The sequence below is a fragment of the Seriola aureovittata genome, chromosome 16 (genome assembly GCF_021018895.1).
Source record: "Seriola aureovittata isolate HTS-2021-v1 ecotype China chromosome 16, ASM2101889v1, whole genome shotgun sequence".
Taxonomy (NCBI): Eukaryota; Metazoa; Chordata; class Actinopteri; order Carangiformes; family Carangidae; genus Seriola; species Seriola aureovittata.
This window is the reverse complement of record NC_079379.1, coordinates 10,963,506-10,987,791: the sequence shown is the minus strand read 5'-3', so window position 1 is coordinate 10,987,791 and position 24,286 is coordinate 10,963,506. Positions and strand designations below refer to the sequence as shown.

The following is a 24,286-nucleotide window of genomic DNA, read 5'->3' as shown; positions in this document are numbered from 1 at the left end:
CAACAAACCCACACATCATTCATGGGTAATTTAGCAATGCAGACTGAATGTAATTCTGTGTCTAGACAAAGAGTAAATGTAATAACGATTTCTGTCCACCGCTACCAAATGCTTTCAGTCTTCAGATGGATTCCCAGGATTTCTTCATGGTTTCTCAGTGGCAGGGTCACACTTAACTCCTCCGTCTTCTGCTATAACTGTACACAATTTAACGGTGCCTAAAATGTGCATTTTAGTTTTCTTCCCTTATCTCTGTCTCACTCTTTTCTCTCCTCTGCTTTTTATTCCTCCCTCTTCTTTGTTTTTTGTTTTTTTCCCCTCTGTCTTTGCGTGTTTATGTGTTGTGTTTCTCAGTTTCCCAGGCAGATGATGACTCCAGTCAGACTTCTCCTGACTACACAGTCAGGCCAAACATAAAAATACACAACCTTGGTGAGTGACTCGACGTTTGTTTCTGTGTTGCTGAAAATGAACAGCGGCCAATCGCCAGATGCTGGTCAATATTTGGCTGTGGCTGCAAAGCTTGATTTGTGTACCAATCATTGTGGAAAGGAAACAGCCATTTGTTAGTTGTTGTTTTTTTTTTTTTATTCTATGGCTGGTAAAAGAAAACCCACAGGCCATAGCTGGGTGATGAGACCCTTTTTTGCTGCTCTTGAGAGTTGTGCAATAGGGGGAAGACCATGAACACTGCAAGTTTAGTGATTCAGCAGTACTGACATACACTTACATTCTTATGTACATACCCTATACGTATCAGTCATGCAACATTAAAAGATAATTCCAGTGTATTACAACTTGGCTCTTATTTTGACAGTTACACCAAAACAGTATTGGCCCTGATACTGACCTTGTTTTACAGTTCATTTTTCAGTGTCCTAAAATTTTGCATTTCCTCTGTCAGTCACATTAATTCAGTAATGACAGGATGCTAACGTAGTATTTAGCACCACAGCTACCCCTGGCCTCATGTTAGCTGACACAACAATGATTGTCTTGAGTTGCACACAGTGAAGTAGTTGAACCAAGATGATGGTCTGCCAACTCTGAGAAATGTGATCACCGCACAGTTAAGGCAACAATCTTACTGTTTGCTTTGATTCTCTCTTGTAAATAAGTTTGGCTAACCGGGGGGGGGGGGGGTTTATACAACAGTTTGTATTAGCAATTTCACAATTCCACAATGTTCCCACATCTCAGCTACTAACTTCAGATGAGTTGTCTTTTTTAAATTCCAGATAAGAACAATGGAGACAGTATCAAACCAGAATTATCTCGTAATGTTTTTAAAAATAATAATCTACAAAAAAAACTTTGCTTGGCACAGTGTACCACACACACACACACACAGACACACACACACACAGACACACACACACACACACACACACACACACACACACACACAAACATAAAACTTTCCTCTTTCCTCTGCATGAAATCCACAAGGTCAGCAGAGGTCTCGTAAGGAATGAAAGGTCCATGTTTACCTAAGGAGAAAGCATGTCAGCGAGTGAGTCAATTGTACAGCTGAGTGGTTACATAAACCCTCTATTTTTCTTTCTCTCTCTCCATCCCCATCTCAAACAAAAGCCTCTTGCCGGGAATCATTTAGTATGCTTGTTCCTGGGAGCTGTAGGCAGTGTGTGGCGAGGGCTAAGAGAGTGTGACCTGTCTGAGATGGAAACTGAGACCAGCAGAGACGGAGCTGAGAAGAGCTCTTGAGCCATCAGCAACGAGCACCTTCAGAGAGAGAAGGAGAAGGCATGAAAGTGCGAGGAACAGAGGGAGAGAGACGGAGGCAGAGGGAAGAGGGAGAGCAAGAGACAAAGTGAGATAGAGAAAGTCAGAGAGATAAAAGACAGGAGGGAGGCAGTGGAGGAGAAATGCAGCAGGAGAAAGCCTGACAGAAAGAGGGACAGATAAGGCAGAGAGTGAGAGAAACAGGCAGAAAAAGAGATAAAACCGGAGAGGGGGCAGAGAAAGGGGGCTGCGGAGAGAAGGGGCAGAGGAAGAAAGAAAATCTCAGTGGTGGGCGAATTGCTCAGCAGTAACTCAGGCTCGAGCTTACGTAGAATTTAATATAAAAAAAAAAAAAGAAGAAAAACACACATTGGCAGGGAATCATAAAAAATCATAGCCTCTAGCGTAGTGATGCATTTTGCTGAATACATTTGGAGAATAACAAAATCAGGACACACAGATTTATGCGCACTCACGCACACACACACACACACACACACACACACACACACACACACACACACACACACACACACTTAAAAACAACTTATACCCCTGATGGCCCTGCTGACCGCTGGACACCCACTCTCTTGACTCACCCTCAGGACCAGACCAGCCCACAGACTGGCTTAGCATCAACAAAGCTTTCCCTCTCTCTCCCCATGTTTGGACTTGCTGTTGTCTTCGTTACTTTATTATTAGCTTCGCCTCTACGTCACACCAACCTTATTTAACATGGTGTATTAAGGATAATTCTTAGTTTTGTTTGTTTCTTAGTTTCCCCCATCATTTCTACAGGTAATAATCCAACTCCTCTCACCTGGTTAATTGCTTAGATATGGAAACGTTGCTGGTGAGATCAGTCACACAAGGCAAGAAACATGAGCAGTAAAAGGATCGTACAGGTTTTAAACAAATCCCCAGGCCAGCCAAACTTGCAACAATAAAGATATTACCCTACACTGTGATGTAAACGCTCTTCACAGTGAATCGCTTTTATGAAACAGGCCATCAATGGCTTGTTTACAACCTGTCAGAACATCTGAGTCGTCACTTGTCTTTCTTGCCCCATTAGAAAGTGTTTCCAGGATCTCAGCAATTATTCGGTGATTCCATAAACATATATAACATACATAAACCACGAAACAAGACCCAAGTTGTAATAAACCGTATTTATGGATTCCCATTTTTTCTTATGTTTTTTGTTTTCTAAAACACATTGCTGCCCACCTCTGTTCTGCTTGTAGCTGTTTTCAACATGAATTATAAATAACAGAGATTAGTTATGATAAAGCATCTTATAGCCAATGCTGAGACTGTTCCAACAAATGTGCTACAAGAATTCAGCATCAGTCTTGCCGCTTCCTGCTTGAATTAATCATAACTTTATAGTTTCCTGCAGCAAAGCTTAATATACTGTGCATTTCTCCATCTGTGACATACTTGCCCTTAAACACTTTCCTCCTATATTGAATGTCTGCAGCAGCAGTGTAGGGCTGAAGCCTGAAACATGAATTAGGTTATGCACAAGAAAACACAACACATCATTTTTAGATGCATCAATAGACATTAGCGTCCTTGATTCATCCGTTCTGAATGTGTTGTTATTGTGTGAGCAAATTTTCTCAAAATCAATCATAAAAGATAGTTGTGTTGCGCCAAGCAAAGCAAAAGACTTCATCCACGTTGTGCAGTCTACACATTCAGTGACCAGAAGCACTGGAACCCCGTTTCCGAAACATGTTGGGCTGCCTTTGGCGCTGATAATAGCTGCCTCGCTTTGTAGAAGCAACTTCACAGCGGACTTGCAGCCTCCTAGCCCGTTAATCAGACTGAATTGTTTCACTTTGTTGTATCATTCTGCTGATGACACTTTCAACTGGCACAGAATCTGCAGTTGTTGGGAGCACTGGGGGTTTGTTTTTTTTTACCACAATCAGAGACATTAGCAGATCACATCCACATGTGATGTCATTGCTCTTTGGTTATTTCTTATGGATGTAGCCCGGTAGCTATGAAGGAAAATGACATCCTCATTCTTTATCCTGCCTATGAAGTTGTGATTGGTCAACTCTTTGTGCATCTGGTGGAAAACAGCCATCGTCGAGCGTGACAACAGATCTTTTTGAATCGCTGGACATACCAGAGATGTGGACGGTAATTCAGACGTCTAAAACTGGGGTAGTAGCCTCCCAATGTTAAAGCTAACACTGTAAGTGGTTAACCTTAACAGCACAAAGACATCAGGGCTTTGTGCAAAGTGCCAGAGGTTGATGAGTGGACGCCGCTGTCTACAGATACTGAGCTAAGCTACTGTGCCGTTTTGTAATGGGAACAATATCAGTAAATTGTGATTTCCCCTGAATGTTCCTCAAACCGAGTCTTTCACTGTGACTGAGAGCATTGTCTTATCTTTATTCCCTCAGTAGTACGTGATGGTCATGGTTGCATGAACCTGCTGGAATGTAAAGGTATGTTCTGGCATTAAGGCGTCGATCTACAAGTATTAATAGTGTAAGCGTGTAAGCGTGTAAGTGTAAGCCAGTTGAATGTCCTCCACACTATTACACCTCTCCCTCTGACCTACGGAGCTGTAACCAGACATGATGGGTCTATCGCCTCACTGCGAGTCTACCCTCATTGTGGCGTAGTTGGCATGAGGATTTATCAGACCAGACAACCTTTTTCCTCTCATCGACAGTCTAGTGCTGATGCTTCTTATCTCACTGTAAATGCCTGGGGCGACTTCACCGTGGACAGGAGAGCTACCCTAGCACGCTCGTCTGTTGTTATACCCCATACAAACAGGACTGCACCGGATTGTGTGCTCCGAAATTGATTGCTGTATCCCACAATTGCGCTGTGATGGTAGGTGTCATACTGAGGACCTTTGATAACTTGTTATGGCCCGAGGCGCCTGACGTCCCCCACATTCATCTTCCAAGGGCGGCCTCCCTAAATAGCAAGGGTTTTGAAGAGGTGCATATTGTGCAGCTTTGTGAATGTCAAAGCTCATTGCATCCAAAAACAAGTCTGGAAGAATCTGTTCACAAAACAAGTGTGGACATGGAGTTGTTGTTACATGGACTTGTTTATGTAAAGGGAAGGTAAACCACTGTAGGGACAATGTCTAGTCTTCTGCTCACAGACTATTTTTTACATTTTAAAATATGAGACAAAAGGTGTGAAGTCACCACTACCTGAGGCAGCGCTGCTCTATATTCTCCCTCCTGCCTTCACTTAGTGTTTCCTGTTTGAGTTCGTCCCTGTGCACCCTGGTGTGACTGTCAGTGTCGTGTGTCATCGCCGAGGACAGATGCCTTGTGTTTCCTAAGAGCGACTGTGACGCTGGCTCGAGTCACACACGACCAGGACAAAACCAGAGCAGCCGGATGGTTCGGACTGAGACGGAGGAAAAACAAGATTCCGTACATTCGCCAAACATCAGCTGTCATGTGGTTGATGTTTCTATGACTTATCTCTTATCGCCTTCCTTGTTTTTACTTGTAGCCAATTAATCTCCATTATATTCAGCAAACTCCAAACAAGGCTTTAACGTCAAAGTGAAACAGCATTCCTTATTTTGATGTAAGACAATATGTCAGCTAGAGTTTTTGTGCATATGGACATTATAATGACAACATTAAAGTAAAAGTAATGGGATTTTTTTTTTTATAGACAAACAAGATTAGTCAGTGCACAATTTGTCAAGTAGATATATCCTTTCTTGTGTCAAAACAAGTATTTTTCCTCTCTCCAGTGTCATTTTAAGATGTTAAGTCAAGATAATTTGCTAAAGACACTATGTAACATCAGTATGCCACATCTGAAAGCTTTAAACTCTTCCATCACCCATCCCATCTCTCTTTTATCTCTGATGTGGGCTAATGTGACTGTCGTCAGCAAGAAATTACAGCCTTTTTCTGCACTTAGATTACGTGATAGAAAAAAACAAAACAAAACAAAACAGATTTTACTCGCATCTCAATGCAGCTCACCCAGGTTGTCCTGAAAAACTGTGACAGATTTGTAAGCAACACAGCTCCGTTTGGTTGCTTTTGGTTTATTTTGGCACATAATAACCCTCTAGATATAATGGGAAACATTATGTGGAGGCAGAGCGTAATGACTCGGTGTAATCCACTTTTTACCGAATATTACAGAATGAGTTCTCCCAGCTCTTTTTTCCATCTTTCCCCTCCAGCTAATGTTCTGTTGTGTCTAATCAATGGCAAGGCCATAGTAATTTGGTTTGATTGAAATCCCTCCAGGATAAAAACATCATTAGTGTGAAAAGAGGAATATATGAAAAAAAAAAAAAACAGATCAGAAACAAAAGTGTTTTTAATTTTCCTTCCCACGGGGGGAAATGGCCATATGTAGCAGTGCTGATGATAATTGGTGGTTTGTTGATAATTGCATCATGTCTTTTTCTCTGCATATGTTAAAGCACAATTTGCATGCATCACACATTGCCTTTAGATTGATGAATTAATAATGTAGTAATGGTTCGTTTCCCTCTGTCTGGCACACTCACTGTCTCTCTCGCTCTTTCACACTGACACGCTTCTCTTTTCTCACTTTCTCATTTTCTTCTTTCTGTGCTTTCCTCTCCAGATGAATTTAACCCTGAAGTTCCCAAACTGGAGAAAAGCGTCAGTGGCAGCAGCCCATCACGTGACCGCCTTCTTCTCACCGTGGCAATGCTGCTAGTGTCTGCCGTGCTTTTGTCCTAGCGACTGTCACCGAGAGTGACACTTCATGCATAGCTGGACCGCCTTGTCCAAAGGGCTTTGTATCCACCTACTGCGAGTTTTTGATGCAAGAGATGGCAGAAACACAGAAGAGAATCAAGTAGAGGTGCAACAAAACCACGATTGAACTCAGAAAAAAAAAAAAATCCTTGAATTTAACTTACTGGACTTAAAAAAAAAAAGGAGAGGCCTTTTTGCTGTCATATCTACACCGGTGTATTTTGACACTCCATGTGTTGTTGGACATAATTATCATACGAATACCACAGCATTTCATGCAGGTGTGTTGTGCCACAACGTGGAGACTTCAACCACAACCAACATTCGGAAAAACAGAATTGCTGTCGTGCCCGACAGCTGACAGGCGAGAGAGAAAGTGGACTTTAATGAGTTGGATGTAGACTACATACTCTTATTGTAGCATGGATATCAAATCACCTGAGGAATTTAAGCTGCACTGTCTTAAGCTGATGAATGCAAGTTTTTTGTGACGGTAAGCTTTTGAAGAAGGTGGCAAATGTAACAGGAGCGGACTTTGCAGGGGATTTTTAGGCCTTGAACCCCAGACCAAGTATGCTGATGGATTAAACTCAGCTTTGATGTAGTAAAGAGCAAGCTGGACTCTGGAAACTGTGCTGATCTTACCTGGACTATACAGGATATTTATATAATCAGTCGGTGATGAGAACTGCTGCCACTGTCCTGGACATTGAGGAATGTTTTCACACTGGAGTGAGGGAACTGTTCGTAATAAGAGCCTGAGGTGTTTCTTTAGAAAAGGGAAAGACTTTGTGAGGATATCCACAGGCCTTTCAACAATCCATTTTCTCCAGACATCAAAAATACCCCTGGCTTTGTGATAGGTACAGACGCAAAGCCTGCGTTTCTTAGAAGATAGCGAGTGCCCTCTGAGAACTAGTCCTTTGTCTGCATTTCCTGCCTTCACACTGTAACAACCCAAGAAAAATACAGACCCTGGACTAGTGATTTGACGGCACTTAGACGTGGTAGATGTGGTAGATGTGTGTTTTGTTCCGATGCATTTACCTTCAGCACTTGGCGTAGATTTTCCGGATGTCAAACCTTTCTCCTCGCAGCAATCAGCAGAGTCATTCAGAATCCCACTAATTTACAATTCTTAAAAACCTCTCTCAGTAGCAAGTTCCCTTTTAATCCCAGACAAGCCCGGCTAGTCCTTTTTCCACTTCGGAGGTTCCCAGCCAATCAGCGCTGAAGCCCATTACAGCAGTCACGGTCACCATGAAAACGACCCCGTACAGTCGCCAGAGAGCGGCAGGTGCCTGAGGAGAAATTGTGCTTTGAGTCTCAAAGTAACGCTGCCGCCATTTTGTTAAAAATGAAACAAACAAAAAAAAACAACAAAAACAACAACAACAAAAAAACCACGTGTGAATGTGCAAATAAAGAGAAGTTCACTTTTTTATATTGTAATACAGGAAAACGTAGGCTGGCATTAATCAGATTACAATGTTGTGCTTTTTTTAATTTATTTACTTTTCAAATGTATTTATTTTAACATTAAAATATATTATTTATCTACCTAATTTATTAGTGTGCATTTGTAGGCCTTTGCTCAATAAGCTACTGTGCCGTTTTTTTATTCTTTTTTTTAAACAGTGGAATTTTTACTGCAGCGTTTTGCTTGTGTAGATAAATAGTCAGATGTAATTCAGCCTGACAACAAGAGAGGGTTATTGGTTATGACTAATCAGTGGGGACACACACTCAGCAACCCTACTCTCATGTAACAGACACTGCTAACCAGATTATGTTGCTGAAGAGCTTGTCATAACCCAACTGTGAATGCACAGACGGAGCCCGTGTAGATGGAAGGGCAGCATTCCTCAAGTGCTGCACTTGCGAAACGAAGGAGTCTGTATTGTAATGTATATTTATAATACATGCCGGTTATGGAATGTGCGTGCGTGTGCACAAGCGTGTATGAGCCTGCGTGTGTGTGCGTGCGTGTGTGTGAGTGAGTGAGTGAGTGAGTGAGTGAGTGAGCAAGGGGAGAAAAAAAACAACCATATGTGTGCACATGTATTGTGTGCGTATGTATGTAGAATGTGTTTGTCCGCGCTTTTCGAGTATGTGGCGTTTAGAAATTTCGTACCCGTTAAGGAGTCGTTTGTAGGATCTGAATATGCAAGTGCGTATGAGAGAATGTGCTCTTCTGTAATGTTAGCTTACGTTAACGGGGTTTGGGAAGAGCGGACGAAAAGCATTTACTGGTGTTGAAGACAACCACAAGAAATGTGTTTACCTTTGACAAGAATGAATAATTAAAAAAAAAAACTGTAAATTGAACCAAGAATGATTAAAAACAATGGCAATTAAAATCTTTTTGCAAATTTATTTTTGTGTGTTTATTTATAAGTGCATGCAAAACTACTGTTTCTTCTTCCCTCCTCTGTCTGCCCTTTCTTTATCTGAACAGTGACTCCTTCACCTTCACTCGCCCTGCACTCACTTCTGTTTATTTTTCTTGAGCACTACTTGAAAGCAATGCTCTCCCTCTCTCTCTCTCTCTCTCACACTTCACTTTCAGATGTGTTGGTTGTGAGCAGAAACACAAACGGACAGTAATTGTGCTGCACGTACTCTTGGTGTAAAACTATCACTGTTTCTCGCATGGCTCATCCTCACAGCGTCTCACTTCGGCGTCTGTAACACTTCTTCTGCCATAAAACATAATGACAGCGTGTGGGGAAAGTCACGGCTCCACGTTTCCCACTCTATCCATCTCCTATTCTATAGAAAAAAGAAAAAGGGAAGAAAAAAAAAACACCTGCAAGCCATTCATGTCTCCACAGATCTGTCTCCCTCGGTCTCTCCACATCCCTCTCCTTTCCCCTTTACTCCTGTCACCTTCTGTCTAATCTTCGTACGCAGAACAGAAAGAAGCTGACAATGGGGAGGGACACGTGTCTCACATGCACTAATGTCCGTGTCAAAAGGGACAGAGGGGGCAGATAAGATTTTGTCTTTGATGTTATACGTCAGGCCTGAAATCACATGAGAAAGAAAGAGAGAGAAGTAGAGCAGATTCCGCTGTCGGCTTCTGCTTTTCACTTGCAGACTTGGGTCAAATTAGATTTGCAAGTGAGTGTGTGTGTGCGTGTGTGTGCGTGTGTGTGCGTGCGTGTGTGTGCGCGCGCAGAGGGCTTGTGCCAAGAAATGCTCATCGTTATATTTAATATATTTTATGTGATTGACAATTTACTCGACATAATGTGAGTCGCACTTAACCAAGCAGGCTACAATGAAGTAATCACGTCTATTAATGTCTGTTTCACAGCTGTTTGACTCTGCTGCAAGGCTGCAGCCCCTGATTCTGTCTGACACTTTTGCATTTAGCTGACAGACTGATAATTGCTGAATATTACAGTAGGTCTTGGCTTACAGTCCCTTGCCTACTTATAGGTTTGGACTTGCACATAAACGCTTCAGTGTTTTGACACCGGGGAGCAGTGGGGGGGGGGGGGGGGGGGTTAGCTTCTGCTCCCAGGCCTAGGTTGACAACTTAAACCATCATTTTGCAGGAAATTGGCCCTGTTTGGTTTTTTTTTTTGGCAGCGAGAATGTCTCTGGTTAGTTATGTAAGGGAATTAATGCTGTCATCTTTACACCTTAAATTCCTGTCTGGAAAAGCTTATGTTTTGCTGGTTCCTAAATGGAACATTAATTGATCTGCTTACTATTCAAATGAGAGGATCAGGAGAGTTGCCAGTGGATTAGAAATGCCTACCTTTCCCCGGAGGCGCTGACACAGAGCCTCTCGTTTCCACTGTGAAATAGATATCTAACAAGTTCTCTGTCCAGGCTCTAAGTAAGGAAGACATTCCATTAGCAAAAGGAGATGACCTCTTCTCCGTTTGGAGGCATATTATCGTTTTCTGAATCACTTACTGTGAGATAAGCCATCTGTAGCATGGGCAGGCCCGTGCCGTCGAGAAGAATTCCCCTGACAAGCTGCACCGTCTGGCCCAAACAATGAAACAGATGCCTCCTCCTCAGAGAACTTGTTATAGCTCAGGACATCAATGAGACAATCATTGAGACTAGCGCTGCCTTCAAGTGCTCCTCAGAAACTCCTATTTCAAGGTTGGGAGTCATAAAAATGAGTTGTGGCTCATTCATATGTCTCGAGCCAGAACAAGCTCTAATAGTCGAAATCTATTTATATATTCTACTTTGGTATTTTACTTTTGGAATAGTACACCCCAAGAAAGATATTTGGCAGATGTTCCCTCCACATACTGTACAGGGGTTGCTCAGTTGTGAATAGGAGGAGGCAGGAATTGAACCACCAACCCTATGATTAATGTCCAACCTGAGCAACGTTTTATGCCAGATGTTGTACAAGAATGGCAACTACATACAAAAACGCAGACAAGATGAAAACATATATCAATCTCAGCTATTCACACACAGTCCATTCTCAGTGGCGCTCAGCTTGTATGTGTGGTATTTATTTTTCCTGAAACCAGCCAAGCCTTTTTCTGCCTGTGTTTGTTCTCATTTGAAATAGCCTCTGTTATTCTTTGTATTATAACTAATTTGTTTTGGGAAGCCTTTTTTTCCCCCCACTCACACACACACACACAGACACACACACATGTTAATGCATTCCTGGAATATTTCTGACAGCAGTTTGAGGTGGAGTACGGTTTCAATCTCATGTGCTCTCTTGTGTCAGATGTTTTTTTGTTGTTTTTTTTGACAGCCACACATTGAAGACAACAATCATCAAACACCTCTACCAGGTAAGATGTTGGCAGACAGCAGATACAGTAATACATAGAATATTTCACTCAAATCAGTGTGCAAGCAAATGATCTACTTTCCACCCATAGGTGTCGCCAAAGCTTTCTTCAGCTGGAACAGGCAGTGACATGCATACGGGACATCTGAAAAACATTATGCAACAGATTTACCAAGTCTGCTTTCCTCTAAGATAAAGAATGAATTCAGAAAAACAATGATGACAACACTGAGTCGATTTATGTATTACGTGGTCTGCGCAGCCTGGATAGATTTAGCTGTCTTTGTTCATCTGAGCGGGTCTGAATTATTGGGTTAAGCTGCTGGAGTTCAGTAGAACTCAAATTTAATATTTGCGCAAACTAATTCAGGGAGTTTAGTGTGACATCATTGTAACCCCCGTTTGATTCATGTTTAATGGTGCCAGTGAGGCTGCTCAGGGACATTCAGCATTAACAACAACATGATGAATCAGTGAAGAAACTTCAGAAAAATAAATCAGGCTTTCATGAGGCCATCACAGGCCACAAGGTGCAAAATAGAAATAGCTTAAAAGAATATTGTGTCTTATGTAACAGATGAAAAAATGAGCTGACCCACTGTACTGACAAATTTTCTCAGCTCTTCAGGATTATATTAGTTCAGAGGGTGAAGGTTGTATTATAATGTCAGCTATTTCTGTTTTACATGGAAATCTAAGTTTATTCTTCCCTTGATCTGTGAATACTAGGAACAGGTCTGTCGATGTTTTTTTCTTGTTTGTTTGTTTTTGTTTTTTTGCTCTTGTAATATTGGGCTCAGACAGAATGTTCTTTTTACAGTTCACATGTTGTTCTGTGCATAACATTTGTGATTCTCCCCGATTCAACCCTAACCCTCCCTACTACTGACGATACTGAGGTCATTAGAGTTTGAGGCTTTAGCAACCTGTGGTCGTTTACAATCGACACTTTGATATTTCATTAGCTGATCCAAGTATATTTTAGACTTAATCCAATTTGTTTATTTACTATCACTTATGGATGTCGCAAGACACCAGAATTGATGATAAGCATGATATTTAAACAATGACGTATTGATATTGTTTTAAAAATACACAAGATAATATTGTGAGGGCAGATGTTAGAACTTGTGGATCTTTATCAGTTCATCTGGTTTTCTTTTCATTCACATTCATTCAGTGTAATTGTTCTGTTGTACAGTTATGTTTACAGACTCTCTCTCCACCTCCCTACACTCATATTCATTTGCCAAAAAGAGACAAAACACACGATAATCAAAGTTAAAGATTAAATTTGTTGATATTGATATTGATATTGCGATAATATCGTTATCGTTTTGGCCACAATAATCGTGTAGTGAAAATTTGTTATTGCGACCGCCCTAATATCAATAATGGGTTCAATATTTTCCCACAGGAAAATCTTCCCACTAAGATCTATAAAACCCATTAATTAACATTTTATATTTGGTTTGTTTAATCCATACAAAAACCAAAGCTCAGCTCTTCTAGCTCTGGGCAAGAAAGCAAAAAAAAAAAGCAAAAAGAAGTGTTACTCCCCAAATGTCAAACCATTCCTTTAAGTACAACACTGGAGTAAATGTACTTAGGTACGTTTCACTGTTGTACCTGCTGTCTGTACCTGTTCACCAGGTCGCAGGTGGTACCTCAGACGCATGTCTCCTGGTCTGAAAGTATCCTCATGGGACCTCTTCAAGTCCTCCCAGGATTTTGGATTTGACTTGACACTCCTCCGGCTTCAGATCACAGTGAGTCAACTCTCTTCCTCTGCAGATGGAAACTGACCCAGGTGGGGGTTTGAGCTGAGAGAAAGTGCGGAGACGTTTTTTTTGGATGCAGAATGACATCATGTAATCCCCTGGGAGACGTGATGCCAGCTCCTGCAACAAAGACCCTGGCATGGTTGGAGAACATGACGTGACGTGGTCCACTGGTGGCGTAAGCAAGCTATCAAGGTAAGAAATGTGAAATGTTAAGGTTCACTTTAATATGTCAGCTGCTGATGCAACACTCAACAACACTGTGTGAGCAGGATCTGTGGGGTCAGCATTAATGGTCCATTTTGAGCTGATAGTTGACCCTCAGAAAGAAAGAACTATGTAGCTTCCTTGAAATAGGCAGAAACTTGCATCTACTGAAGTCATAATGGACCTAAATTATATGAAAACTTCTAATTTCACAATGACAGCCCACTAATTTAAGGTTTTATGAGACAGACTTTCTTGGACATGTTGTTAAGAGAGGCAGGAAAATGTGAATGTGCATTTTAATTAGAACAGCATTAAGCTTCCTAGAGGGCTTTGCTTTTGCGCACATTAATTTGGGCTCTTGCCAATCCTCTCCAGATCAGTTGACTAATGTGTTGACAAGTGGAGGAAAGTTATCACAGAATATCAAACAGACCACATTTGCCATCTGCAGCAGCCTCTAGTACGAGCAGCAACAGCATGTGTGAAAATGCTCTGAATATTAAAGAGGGCAGGATTTGACTGTAAGAAATGGAGGGAGATCTGAGGCTGCAAAAGGACAAAGACTTTATTCCCCTAGTTGAGGTCTTCTATATGTATTTACATTTATAAACACATCAGTGTATTCAGACTCTTGCAATCTTCCACTTTCTAATGTAAACCGTTCTGTTTTTCCATTTAAGGAGGCTAACACTTCTTATGAATTATAGAAAACACTCTGCTTAAAGCTGCACCATTCCTCTGCAGAAACTCTGTTTGCAAAAACATCCTGGCCTTCTCCCATGTGTGAGTATGTTAATGGATGTGAGTTTTAAGACGCTTCAGCTTCCTCTTGCTTGCACTAACACAGGCGTTTCTGCAGATTCTATGTGGAGAAAGTTGAAGAAATCAGTGAATTTTTAATTACATGAAAAAAAGGAATGTGTGACAGCCTCACCAATTCCCACCATGGGAAAGTTTGTCTTTTTAACAGCAATCTTTTTTTCTTCTTCCCTCCAGTCTTCGCTTGTTTTTCCTCCCTATGTTCTTTTTACTTTCTTGCATTTTTCAATTTTTTTTTTTCACCCTGCAGTCTGCCTGTGGACCTCTCACCAACGGTGTTTAATCCTTCGATCATCAGGTTGCATTCCCTCCATCCCCTGTTAACCCTTGTCTTCAATGTAGACCGTCGTACCTTCCGCATTATTCCCCAATCACCCCACCCCCCTCCTCCTCTTCCTCTTTGCCTCCAGATTTAGCTGTAATCCCTCATTTCTGGTTGCTACATCTGCACAGCACTCAACAGCTGGGGACCTACTCACACAGGCAGACATGGACCTCATACAGTGTGTGTGTGTGCGTGTGTGCGTGTGTGTGTGTGTGTGTGTGTGTGCGCGCGCAGACATGTGCCCACACTTTGGGCATCTGGTCAAGACTTAAGCCCAGGAATAGCTAATGCTTGTCTCCATTGTGACAGAGTATTTATGTCAGATTCAGGATGTTGCAGACGGACACAAATAAGTATCAAAGGAAAAACATAATACTGATTAAAATTTTACGGGAAAGCTGCAAAGAGAGGACATCTTGTTGTTTGTAAACACATTTTTCAAAAGAAAATCCGGTCTAAAGAGAATAAGTTTTATTACAAGGAACTTGGATTTTTAACGTTTGATCTGTGACTAGAAATTGCTCTCTTTTAAAGTTCAAAATAGAAGAGCTGATACTAACTCATTACGCTATCAAAAGACAAGTTCTGGAGCGTCTTCACTCGTAGACAACCAGAGACCTACTTTGTAGATTAAATACAAGTTGGCAAATGGTTTGATGTGGATACACACACTTTTTTATTATTAAATTAATGTCAGCATTAAAGAAATAATACTAACTCAACTCATTTGGATTGAAATGTAAACAAGGCTAAGAGTCTACAGCTGTCCTAGCAGCTCTGTCAGGGTGTAATTAGGCACAGCGGTGCTTTGAGCTAAATGCTAAGACAAGCATGCTAAAACACCTACAATGAGTGGGTTAGCACGGTAACTATTGCTAATTAGCACTAAAAACCAAGTACGGCTGAGGCTGATGGGGAGTCATTAGTTTTGCAGATATTTGATCATAAAACAAAATGCTAAATGGAAGTTAAAACATGATATATATATATATATATATATATAGACTTGTACTTCCCTCCTCTCTTTCATGGTGAGATATTCTAAAACAATCATAGTTACTATTGTTCCTGCTTTCTTTTTCAAATAGTTGTTGCTTTATATATATATATATATAGGGATATATATATATATATATATAGGGATATATAGGGATATATATATATATATATAGGGATATATAGGGATATATATATATATATATATATATATATATAGACTTGTACTTCCCTCCTCTCTTTCATGGTGAGATATTCTAAAACAATCATAGTTACTATTGTTCCTGCTTTCTTTTTCAAATAGTTGTTGCTTTATATATATATATATATATAGGGATATATATATATATATATATAGGGATATATAGGGATATATATATATATATATATAGGGATATATAGGGATATATATATATATATATATATATATATATATATATGTATATATATATATATATATATATATGTATGTATATATATACACATTGTATATACATATACAGTATCATCAGCTGGATTCCACAGGCATCATTTTTGTTTGAATACAAGTAAAGTGCACAATGTCAAGGCCACAGAACAGCAGCCAACACTATCTCAGGTGCAGGTTGCCTCCCATCTGTCAAGAAGTGGGTGCCAAACTTGTGAAAAATATTTTCCTGGTTGACAAGTGTATTTTAAAGTCTCTCGAGGTGAAGTGCATTTGCCAACTCTTTGACCCATATATGAACTTAGGACTTCTTTCTGACTTCCAGTTCTGCAAAATTAAATGTTTGGCCAAAAGGGTACGGAGAGAAATGGGGTTGCCAGCATGGGGTATGGAGTAATGCTTTTTTAAAGGCTTTTGACAGGTAATCAAATACAGGTGACCAGAGGGGTTTTGCTTTGGGCAGGAACAAAAGCTGGTGAGTGAGTGTACGGTAACTATTCCCTGTTTTCATTTCTGACAAATGGGGGACACCCCTGGGAAGATGGCAGAGAGTCTGGATTTGGTATATTAGGTTCTATGAACAACTTTGAATTGAATTAATGAGTGTCTGGCATTAATTGAAATATGGTATACACTGTTAAGAATTTCCTGCTTAAGTTCTTGGGGCACATTCCTCTGGAGTTCCTGTTGCCAGGCTACTCTCAGTTTATCACTAAATACCTCTTGATATTTCTGCAGAATATCAGGATAGAAAGTAACTGAACCCTTTATGCCAGATTGATGCTTAAGTATCTCATGTAAAACTTTATATTATATTATTATATATATTATTATATTGTTATACCAGTGGCAAACCGTGAGTATTAGAGCTCGGCTTCAACCAGCCCCCATCCCCGACTGTCCCTATGGCATTCACTTCCAAATGACTCCGCTGTAGTCACAGGTATTTACTGGCTCCTGCAACGACACTTTACAGGAGCACCAACCCGGGAATGAGATGTGACCAGTCGAAACCTCATGCAAAACAGCAACACACATAAAGATAAAAAATGCTTAAACTTCTGTAGATATGAAATGCTATGGCTGCTGGCAATTATTAAGGTGTGGCCAGATTGTGGCCATTTCAGTCTGAAGCCACGCAGGCATTTAAACTAATGCTTTGTTTTTGCATAAATGTTTAAGGATATTCTGGCTTCCTTATTGGACCAGATGAAATATGACAGAATGGAATCTAAATATTTAAAGTAGTAACTAAGTATAGATGCAGGGATACATTCACAGATAAACAAAAATGTAGGTAGAATTATCATCTCGATGGTGTTAATGCGACCCACAAGCAGAATCATTATTCTTCATTTGTTAAACATTACTTTCCCAGTTAGGTCTTAAGAGATCACCAAATTTACATGTGGCATCTACTCCAAGTGTTTTAAATTCATTTTGAATGATCCTAAAAGGAATAGTTTGTAAAAAATCTTATGTCTGCATTTATGGAGATGGGCATAAGTTCACTCTTTTTCAAATTTACATTATAACCAGAGAGGCTTCCAAACTGCTTAATAAGCTGAAGTAGGGGTGGAACGGAAGAGACGGGACGGGACGGACTATAGATAGTGGTGATTACAATTGATCCGGAGGGGACCATGAATGTCTGTACCAAATTTCATGCCAAGCCATCCAATAGTTGTTGAGACATTTCACTCAGCACTGGAGGGAAAGTCAGAGGTTCATCAAAGTCATTTGGACTCCTCCTCTGGGCATCATGGATGTCTGTGCCCAATTTTATGGCAATCCATTCAATAATTGATGAGATATTTCCTGTCTAGACCAAACTGTCGGGCCATCCTTGGAACCATGCTGCTAGCGTGACTGAAAAACTACCACTCTGATGTCCTAGACAAGCATGATGTTTTACAAGTTCACAGATATGCATTAAACTGCATCAGATCATGTAGCATGAATGTTTCATGAGGTTTTTGGTTGAATGACACATTGGTTTTGTCATGCAATTTTGGATATTTCAGCTGCTAAACTCCTCGGACTGATGACGTATCACTGATATGAAGGGACGTTTGGTTAAAAGGTAAAGCATGCTACACTTCACAACCACAGAAGCCTATATTTTTTACCTTGTGTGAGCATGTCAAATCCACTTACTTCAGCTGGCTGCTTTAGATGTCACAAGGTATCCTGACTCACTTCCCTCAGGGAATGTTTTCCCAAATGTCATATTGACAAACTAATTTTGCAAATGTCTTTCAGTTGCTTTTTTTTCCGAGTATTTACAGCCTTTGATGCGAAGTCAGACGGACATGTTGTGTGACTTAAAAATATACATTCAAAATGAAACACTGGAATACGAAAACCGATTTCATGAAAACATTCATGATTTTATGTTTATAAGTTGTCATTGTTTTCATCGCATTTCACTGACAGTTGAGCATTGACTTCAACAGAGAGCTGGTTCTTATTCTAGAGCATAAATAATCTTTTAGGCTGAAGCCAAATATCCATTCACAGCACATAGGACTCATGTGAGCGCTACATTACACCATCAGCCTGCAAAGTGTTAACGGCCACAATGATAGATGAGATGTTAACACAGACTGGTGAAGCATTGAGACGAAGTGAAAGACATCTCATTGCAAGAACTTGTAGGTGTTGGAAATTCTAAGATTGAAATTTGTCTTCGTTAAAAATCTTAAAAATCTTTTTTATTTATTCAGTAGAATTTATTTTATTTTATTTATTTTTTCACAGTAGGTATAAAGTTGGACTGGCAACATCTGTTTGCGGTGTTTATGGACTGTGTTACACATAGAAATTACTCCCCCCCCCCCCCAGCTGACAGCTTGTATTTATGGAAAAGCCAACATGACATGAATGCAGCATGACTGCAGCATAGCGCCAGCCATTAACAAGCCACACCTGTGCCTAATCAAACCGCTGCCTGTATATATCTGTGAGTTTGAGTAAATACTGAGAAGCAGGGACTGAAATAAAGACCCACTTTTACTTTACACAGTACACATGTAATTCTGTGGCACATGTGGTAGGTTTCATAAAACCCATTCAAACATTACTGTGCACCAGGAGGCTTGTATTTAAAAAAAAAAAAAACAACAATAAAATCAACACAGACGTTTAACAATCACTCCCCGTGAACTAACTCCTTAACCGATGTCCCACTGATTTACACTTCATGAAGATGGATCCACTCCAATGGGATTTAGATTTTTCATAGATCTCCGTTTTACTTCTGTGTCATCAAATGTAGTCACTGTAATGCCACTGTACTGTAGCTAGTAAGTGAGCTTTGAGTTTAATGATAGGTAGTCTACATGTAAGCTTTATTTCAATCTTAAACGTACACTAACTGATTTCTTGGCCTGTTTGGGGGCAACAAAGAAACTGTGAACCCAAAACTAACATTTTATCATCTTATAGAGTTGATGTGGAGAATGTGTCAGTAATATTAGCATTAAAAGTGCACTCACATTTAACACACATTTAACATTGCACTCACTGTCAGACTCATGATGGACAGTTTGAAAAACACATTCTTCATATAATTAAACATATTAGATCTTGGAGGATGATACCAGCTTGTGTCTTACGTGAGTGGTCAAAATTAAAGCAACACTCCCTTTAAAGGCCTGTGTTTCCTGTCACTGAAGACAGTTCAGATTTTGGAACACATCCTTTATCCACCGCCAACTCTGAAAGCATCCGCAGCGTTTATGCTGAAAAACCATGATCTCAAAAAGTAATTTTAAAGATTAATTGATGTTAAAATGCTACTTCGCACTTTTAATTAAAGCATTGGCAATCTCTAATGGGTGTGACTTTTTTTTAGTCCTAACATATCTTATTTCATTTTTGTGAAGGATGATAATGATTTTTCGAGTATTCCTCATCCATTATGTTTCTATGTGATTCAAATAAAAGACACTGTTCACGGTTCATTTCCCTTTAAATGACCCAGAACAAACCTTACTCCCGCTGTGGCATCGAGGTCCCAGAATGGGCACAAGAGTCAGTGCTGACAGACACTGATGACTTCCAGGCACAGACTCGGTTTATCCCCATACCACTAATGCTGCTATCCTCAGCTACACCCTATTAACAAGAGTTTGAGAGCAGTTTTTTTTTTAAACGGAAACCTAGATGTAGAGAGAGTGATTAAAAGACCTTAGCTGGCCTTTTATCCATAATCAACTAGCCTGTAGAGGGGAAGTTCGCAGTTGTGACCTCTGCCCAGCTATGCACGGGGGCTAAGCCCTCTCAAGCCATCACGATGTGTTATGAAATAGTGTTGATTTCATAAAGTGGTATCAAATGGAGGCAAAAGTTACCCACACATCTGTAGCGTTGCGCGATGCTTTAAATCTATAAATGGATATTGAGAGAGGAAATGAGGTAGATGCAGGATGAGTAAAAAGGAATGATGTTTGTGGTGTGTCTGTGTCAGTGAGGGCTCGTTTGAGTGAGTTGAGTGCAAATGTGTCCGTGTGTCCGTGTGTGCGTGTGTGTGTGTGTGTGTGTGCTTGTGTGTGTGTGTGTGTGTGTGTGTGTGTGTGTGTGTGTGTGTGTGCACGCGTGGATACATGCTCAAGGCCGTACTTATTCAACAGAATGAAAACAAGTCAGAACATGGTTACATGGTTCACCTGTCCTGGCAGAGCTGTTACACAATCCCTGCTCAGTTAAAGGCACATCTCGGTGAAACAGTATAAAAATAAACCTGACTTTCAGCTGATGTTCCCCTCATGTTATTAGCTCTGTTCCTCTCATATCATTATGACATAATTAGAGTTAGCTTTAGCAGTGGTAAGCTAAAACTGTGTTTAAGCTTTCCATAACAAATATCCCTCCCTGCCCTGTATGCTGTCATAGATTATTTAACTTTTTGAGGTGCGCCCTACCACGGGAGGAGCCGATGATGTTTTCAAGTGGGATTGTGTTTATTGTGTTTATTGTGACTCCAGATGACGAGACTTTAAACGACTCACTGTCGTGGTATTCACAATTTCGTAAATGGAAATATTTTCCAACTGCCTCAAGTTCATGACATATATGTTGGGGTTTTTCCAAATGTCAGAGTCCATGGAAGTTGCTGTTTAATTTTTCGAATCCTCCTCTCGTTTTGCATGTTGTTATCTACATGTTTGTTCTTCTGGACTTCCCGTGTTAGAAATATGACTTCATAGCTGTTACCCAATTTTTAGTTTTTTATGCTAAGCTAACTGGCTGCTAGCAGAAATTTCATATTTAGCGTACAGATATGAGAGTGGTGTCAACCTTCTCATCTAACTCTCAGCAGCATCTTTCCCCCAAAATGCCAAACTATTCCTTTAAGTTTGATTTTGCAACAGTTGACTAACATCTAACTTATTACTGATCATCTAGGGAGCAGAATTTACAAAGTGGGAGAGGCTACTTTGGGATATTGGCTGTCTCCCATGATCTGCAAGAAGTCCCTACCTCACCGAGATTCCAGCACAACCTTTTTCACACATGAATTCATTTCGCTGTGCCACTTTCAAATGTTGCTTGGCACTTACTGTGCTCTCTGCACGCCTTTGACTACTGAGATCACCAATCCATTAATAGCAGATCACCAGCACCGCACCAGCAGTACCCACTACCCCACTGGCCAACATGGACACCGAATAATCCTGCACTAATACGATTTTTTACTGGAACAGTGAAATTTGCCAATAGCAATGGGATGATTTAGAGCACCAGACTGGGCTGAGCCCCTCATATATCCTGAGATGAACATAGCTTACTGTACGTGCACTAATGCCTCCTTGAAGCCCATTGGTGGAAATCCTAATGAGGACACATCATCCCAGATAGTATCCATATGTATCAGCCCACCAAGAGGTCCAGCAGAGGCTGTAAACAGACCATCCAGCTGTTGTGCCAGTTGTGTGGTAAACACAGCAAGGATTAGTCCTTGCTCTTAAGCTCGGAGATAATGATTCGAAATGGCCCAAGGTCAGAGGTCGATTGCATGTCTCCTGTTCTGTGGGCGGCATAATGTGCTACCCATATCCTGTCTGTTTTCAGAAATAGAAAGACCTCTGGTCCGGGTCAGCGCCTAAGCATCCGCTGCCACACCACAACTGTCAGGCGCAGATGGACATTTTGGAAGCTCAGAAATGACAAACTAATATCTAAGGTGCTGATCATGCACAAGCAAGTTGGCGCACACACAACACTCACACATATATACAATATACTGCATATGATTTCCACCTTTCACCCTGTTATGATGAGAGAGAAAGGCCCAGAGTGACCTCATGAGCTCTCAACCTCTGGATAAAGTGTATAATTCACATCAGGTCATAAGAGGTCTTTACTAGCATAATGGAAATTAATGAGTGCTCCACTGCGTGAGCACAGCTCAGCCCATTAAGGTCAACTGATGAATATGACCTCAACTCCCCTCAAATATTAAATACTATTGCACAATGTCAACAGACAGGAAAGAATAATCACTCACTGCCGTAGCGGCAGGAGCTACTGGATATATTCATAGTAAAAAATCCTCTGGTCCTGAGCTCAGAGAAATCCATACAGGGCTATAATGTACCTTTGGAGTTCAAAGCCACGAAGGGCTAGAGCAATTGCAGATGGTGGAAAGCAGAATTCTGTCCAAGAATAAGACATATTCTGTATTTCATAATAGATGCCAGTTTAAAAATGATAACACTATTAACTGACTACATCTTGATAGTATAAAGACAGTATCTGCCGTTGCCCACATCACATTAACTCTGCCAAAATTCACTCCAAACTATCCTGGCTACTTGTCAAGAACAACGGCATCTCAGTATTATGAGTTTTAGCAGGAAAACTATTTTAAATCTAAGTTCTTCTGTGGAATACAACAGTTTAAATACACATGAAACATCTTAGAAGGAATACTGTGGAGGTGGAAACCTATGATTGGTTTTGTGAGTTTGTCATCTTGTCATTTTCATCAGTGGGGAGGTGCTTCAGTGCAGACAGTGGTGATTCAGTGTACTTAGTTCAGCTTGAGGACTCAGTGGTCTGTTTGTTTACTGAACACCTCTAGAATCCTAAGAAGGGTCACTTATCTTGTCCCAAAACTTGAACAACCCCACCTTAAGGTCCACTTACAAGCTTTTGTCTTCTTCGTTGGTGGATGGAGTTTCCACACTTGTAATGGTGATGGATTTGTTGACATGCTCGCTTAGTGGTTGTTATGATTCCACTAACAGCACTTTGGTCATGTTGGCTTAAAGTCAGACATCAAAGTTCATTTTTGAGCTTGGGAATAGTAGTTTTACAAAAAAAAAAAATCTATCCATCACCCAGATCCATGTACATGAGAGAAGGATCATGTGCCATGGTTGAAAGCTCTGGAAAAGAAAGTTTTATGACCTAAACCTGCAAAATGAATGACATTGCCATGGGTCAGCTGTATTTTTTCAGATCGTGTTTGTTTCCAAAAGCACAGCGCATGAGAATACACCTCTTCAACTGCGATGACTAATGGAGGAATAGATGAGCTCTCTGTCAACTCTGTCATGTCTGGTCACTTTCTACTGAAAAACCTGCTCACCAGACAGGACTTGTCTCGCACTCCGCTCACACAAAACAGCTTACCCTGTACAAACATGTTTCTTTTTATAAAGAGTCTGCTACTCCCCCTGAGGAGACAGTAAGCGAGCATGCATATTCATGACGGGTGCATGTATTGTCATGTCACAACGGAAAGACAGGCCAGCGTGTACGCCCTAACCCTTCCCTGGGTGGATCGCTGAGGGCTTCTACATGCTAACAGACACAAGCGCATGATGCATAGTGGTGAGAATGCGCAGGCAGGCCATGCAGAAAGATAGATTTGGACAATAATGGATGCATAGTGCCAGCAGGAGAATGCAGCCTGTTTAAGAATGATAGCTGAAAGCCAAGCCATTTCAGCGGGGCAGATCCATAATGCAGAAATCCCAAGGGGCAGCACCTGCCCTCTCATACAGGCAAGAACACACATGTTTTATTTTTTTTCCCAAGCACACACACAGACACACACAGTATGCATGGCCAGTGGAAGCTGTTGCTGTGGTGGTGTGAGGTGCAGAGTGGGGCCCCTCTTGGGCTGAGGGTCTTTGTTCCTCTTTCATGGGCTCTGCTTCCCTCTGATGATGGGCCCATTGTCCGTGCTTCCAGTGGACCTGCACCATTCAGGCCTGCTGATAAAGCCGCCTTTCACAAAACCATAGCAGGGGAAGAAGGAGGGAACGAGGGAGGAAGGGGATAGAAAGGCAGTGATGGAAGTGTGGAAAGCCAAAGGAGATGGGATGGACAAATTCAGCGAGGAGCAGAGAGGGTTAAAGGTAGGAAAGAAAGGCTTGTGATGGAAGGGAGAGTTCTGGAAGGGTGAGCAAGACTGGTGAGATTTTTAGAAGC

The 24,286-nt window shown here is 40.9% G+C and overlaps 1 protein-coding gene across 2 annotated transcripts in view; it reads left to right on the top strand.

Annotated features, from left to right (window-relative positions):
* Positions 1–8,873, top strand: part of efna3a (ephrin-A3a) — a 59,144-nt gene extending 50,271 nt beyond the window's left edge. The window contains exons 4-5 of one of the 2 annotated variants that reach the window (XM_056399881.1): positions 355–432; positions 6,361–8,873. In XM_056399881.1, coding sequence (XP_056255856.1) covers positions 355–432; positions 6,361–6,479 — 197 coding nt within the window. In that variant the 3' untranslated portion in view covers positions 6,480–8,873. The remainder of the gene's footprint in view (positions 1–354; positions 433–6,360) is intronic. The other variant, XM_056399882.1, reaches the window with a different exon arrangement.
* The last annotated feature ends 15,413 nt before the right edge of the window (positions 8,874–24,286 follow it).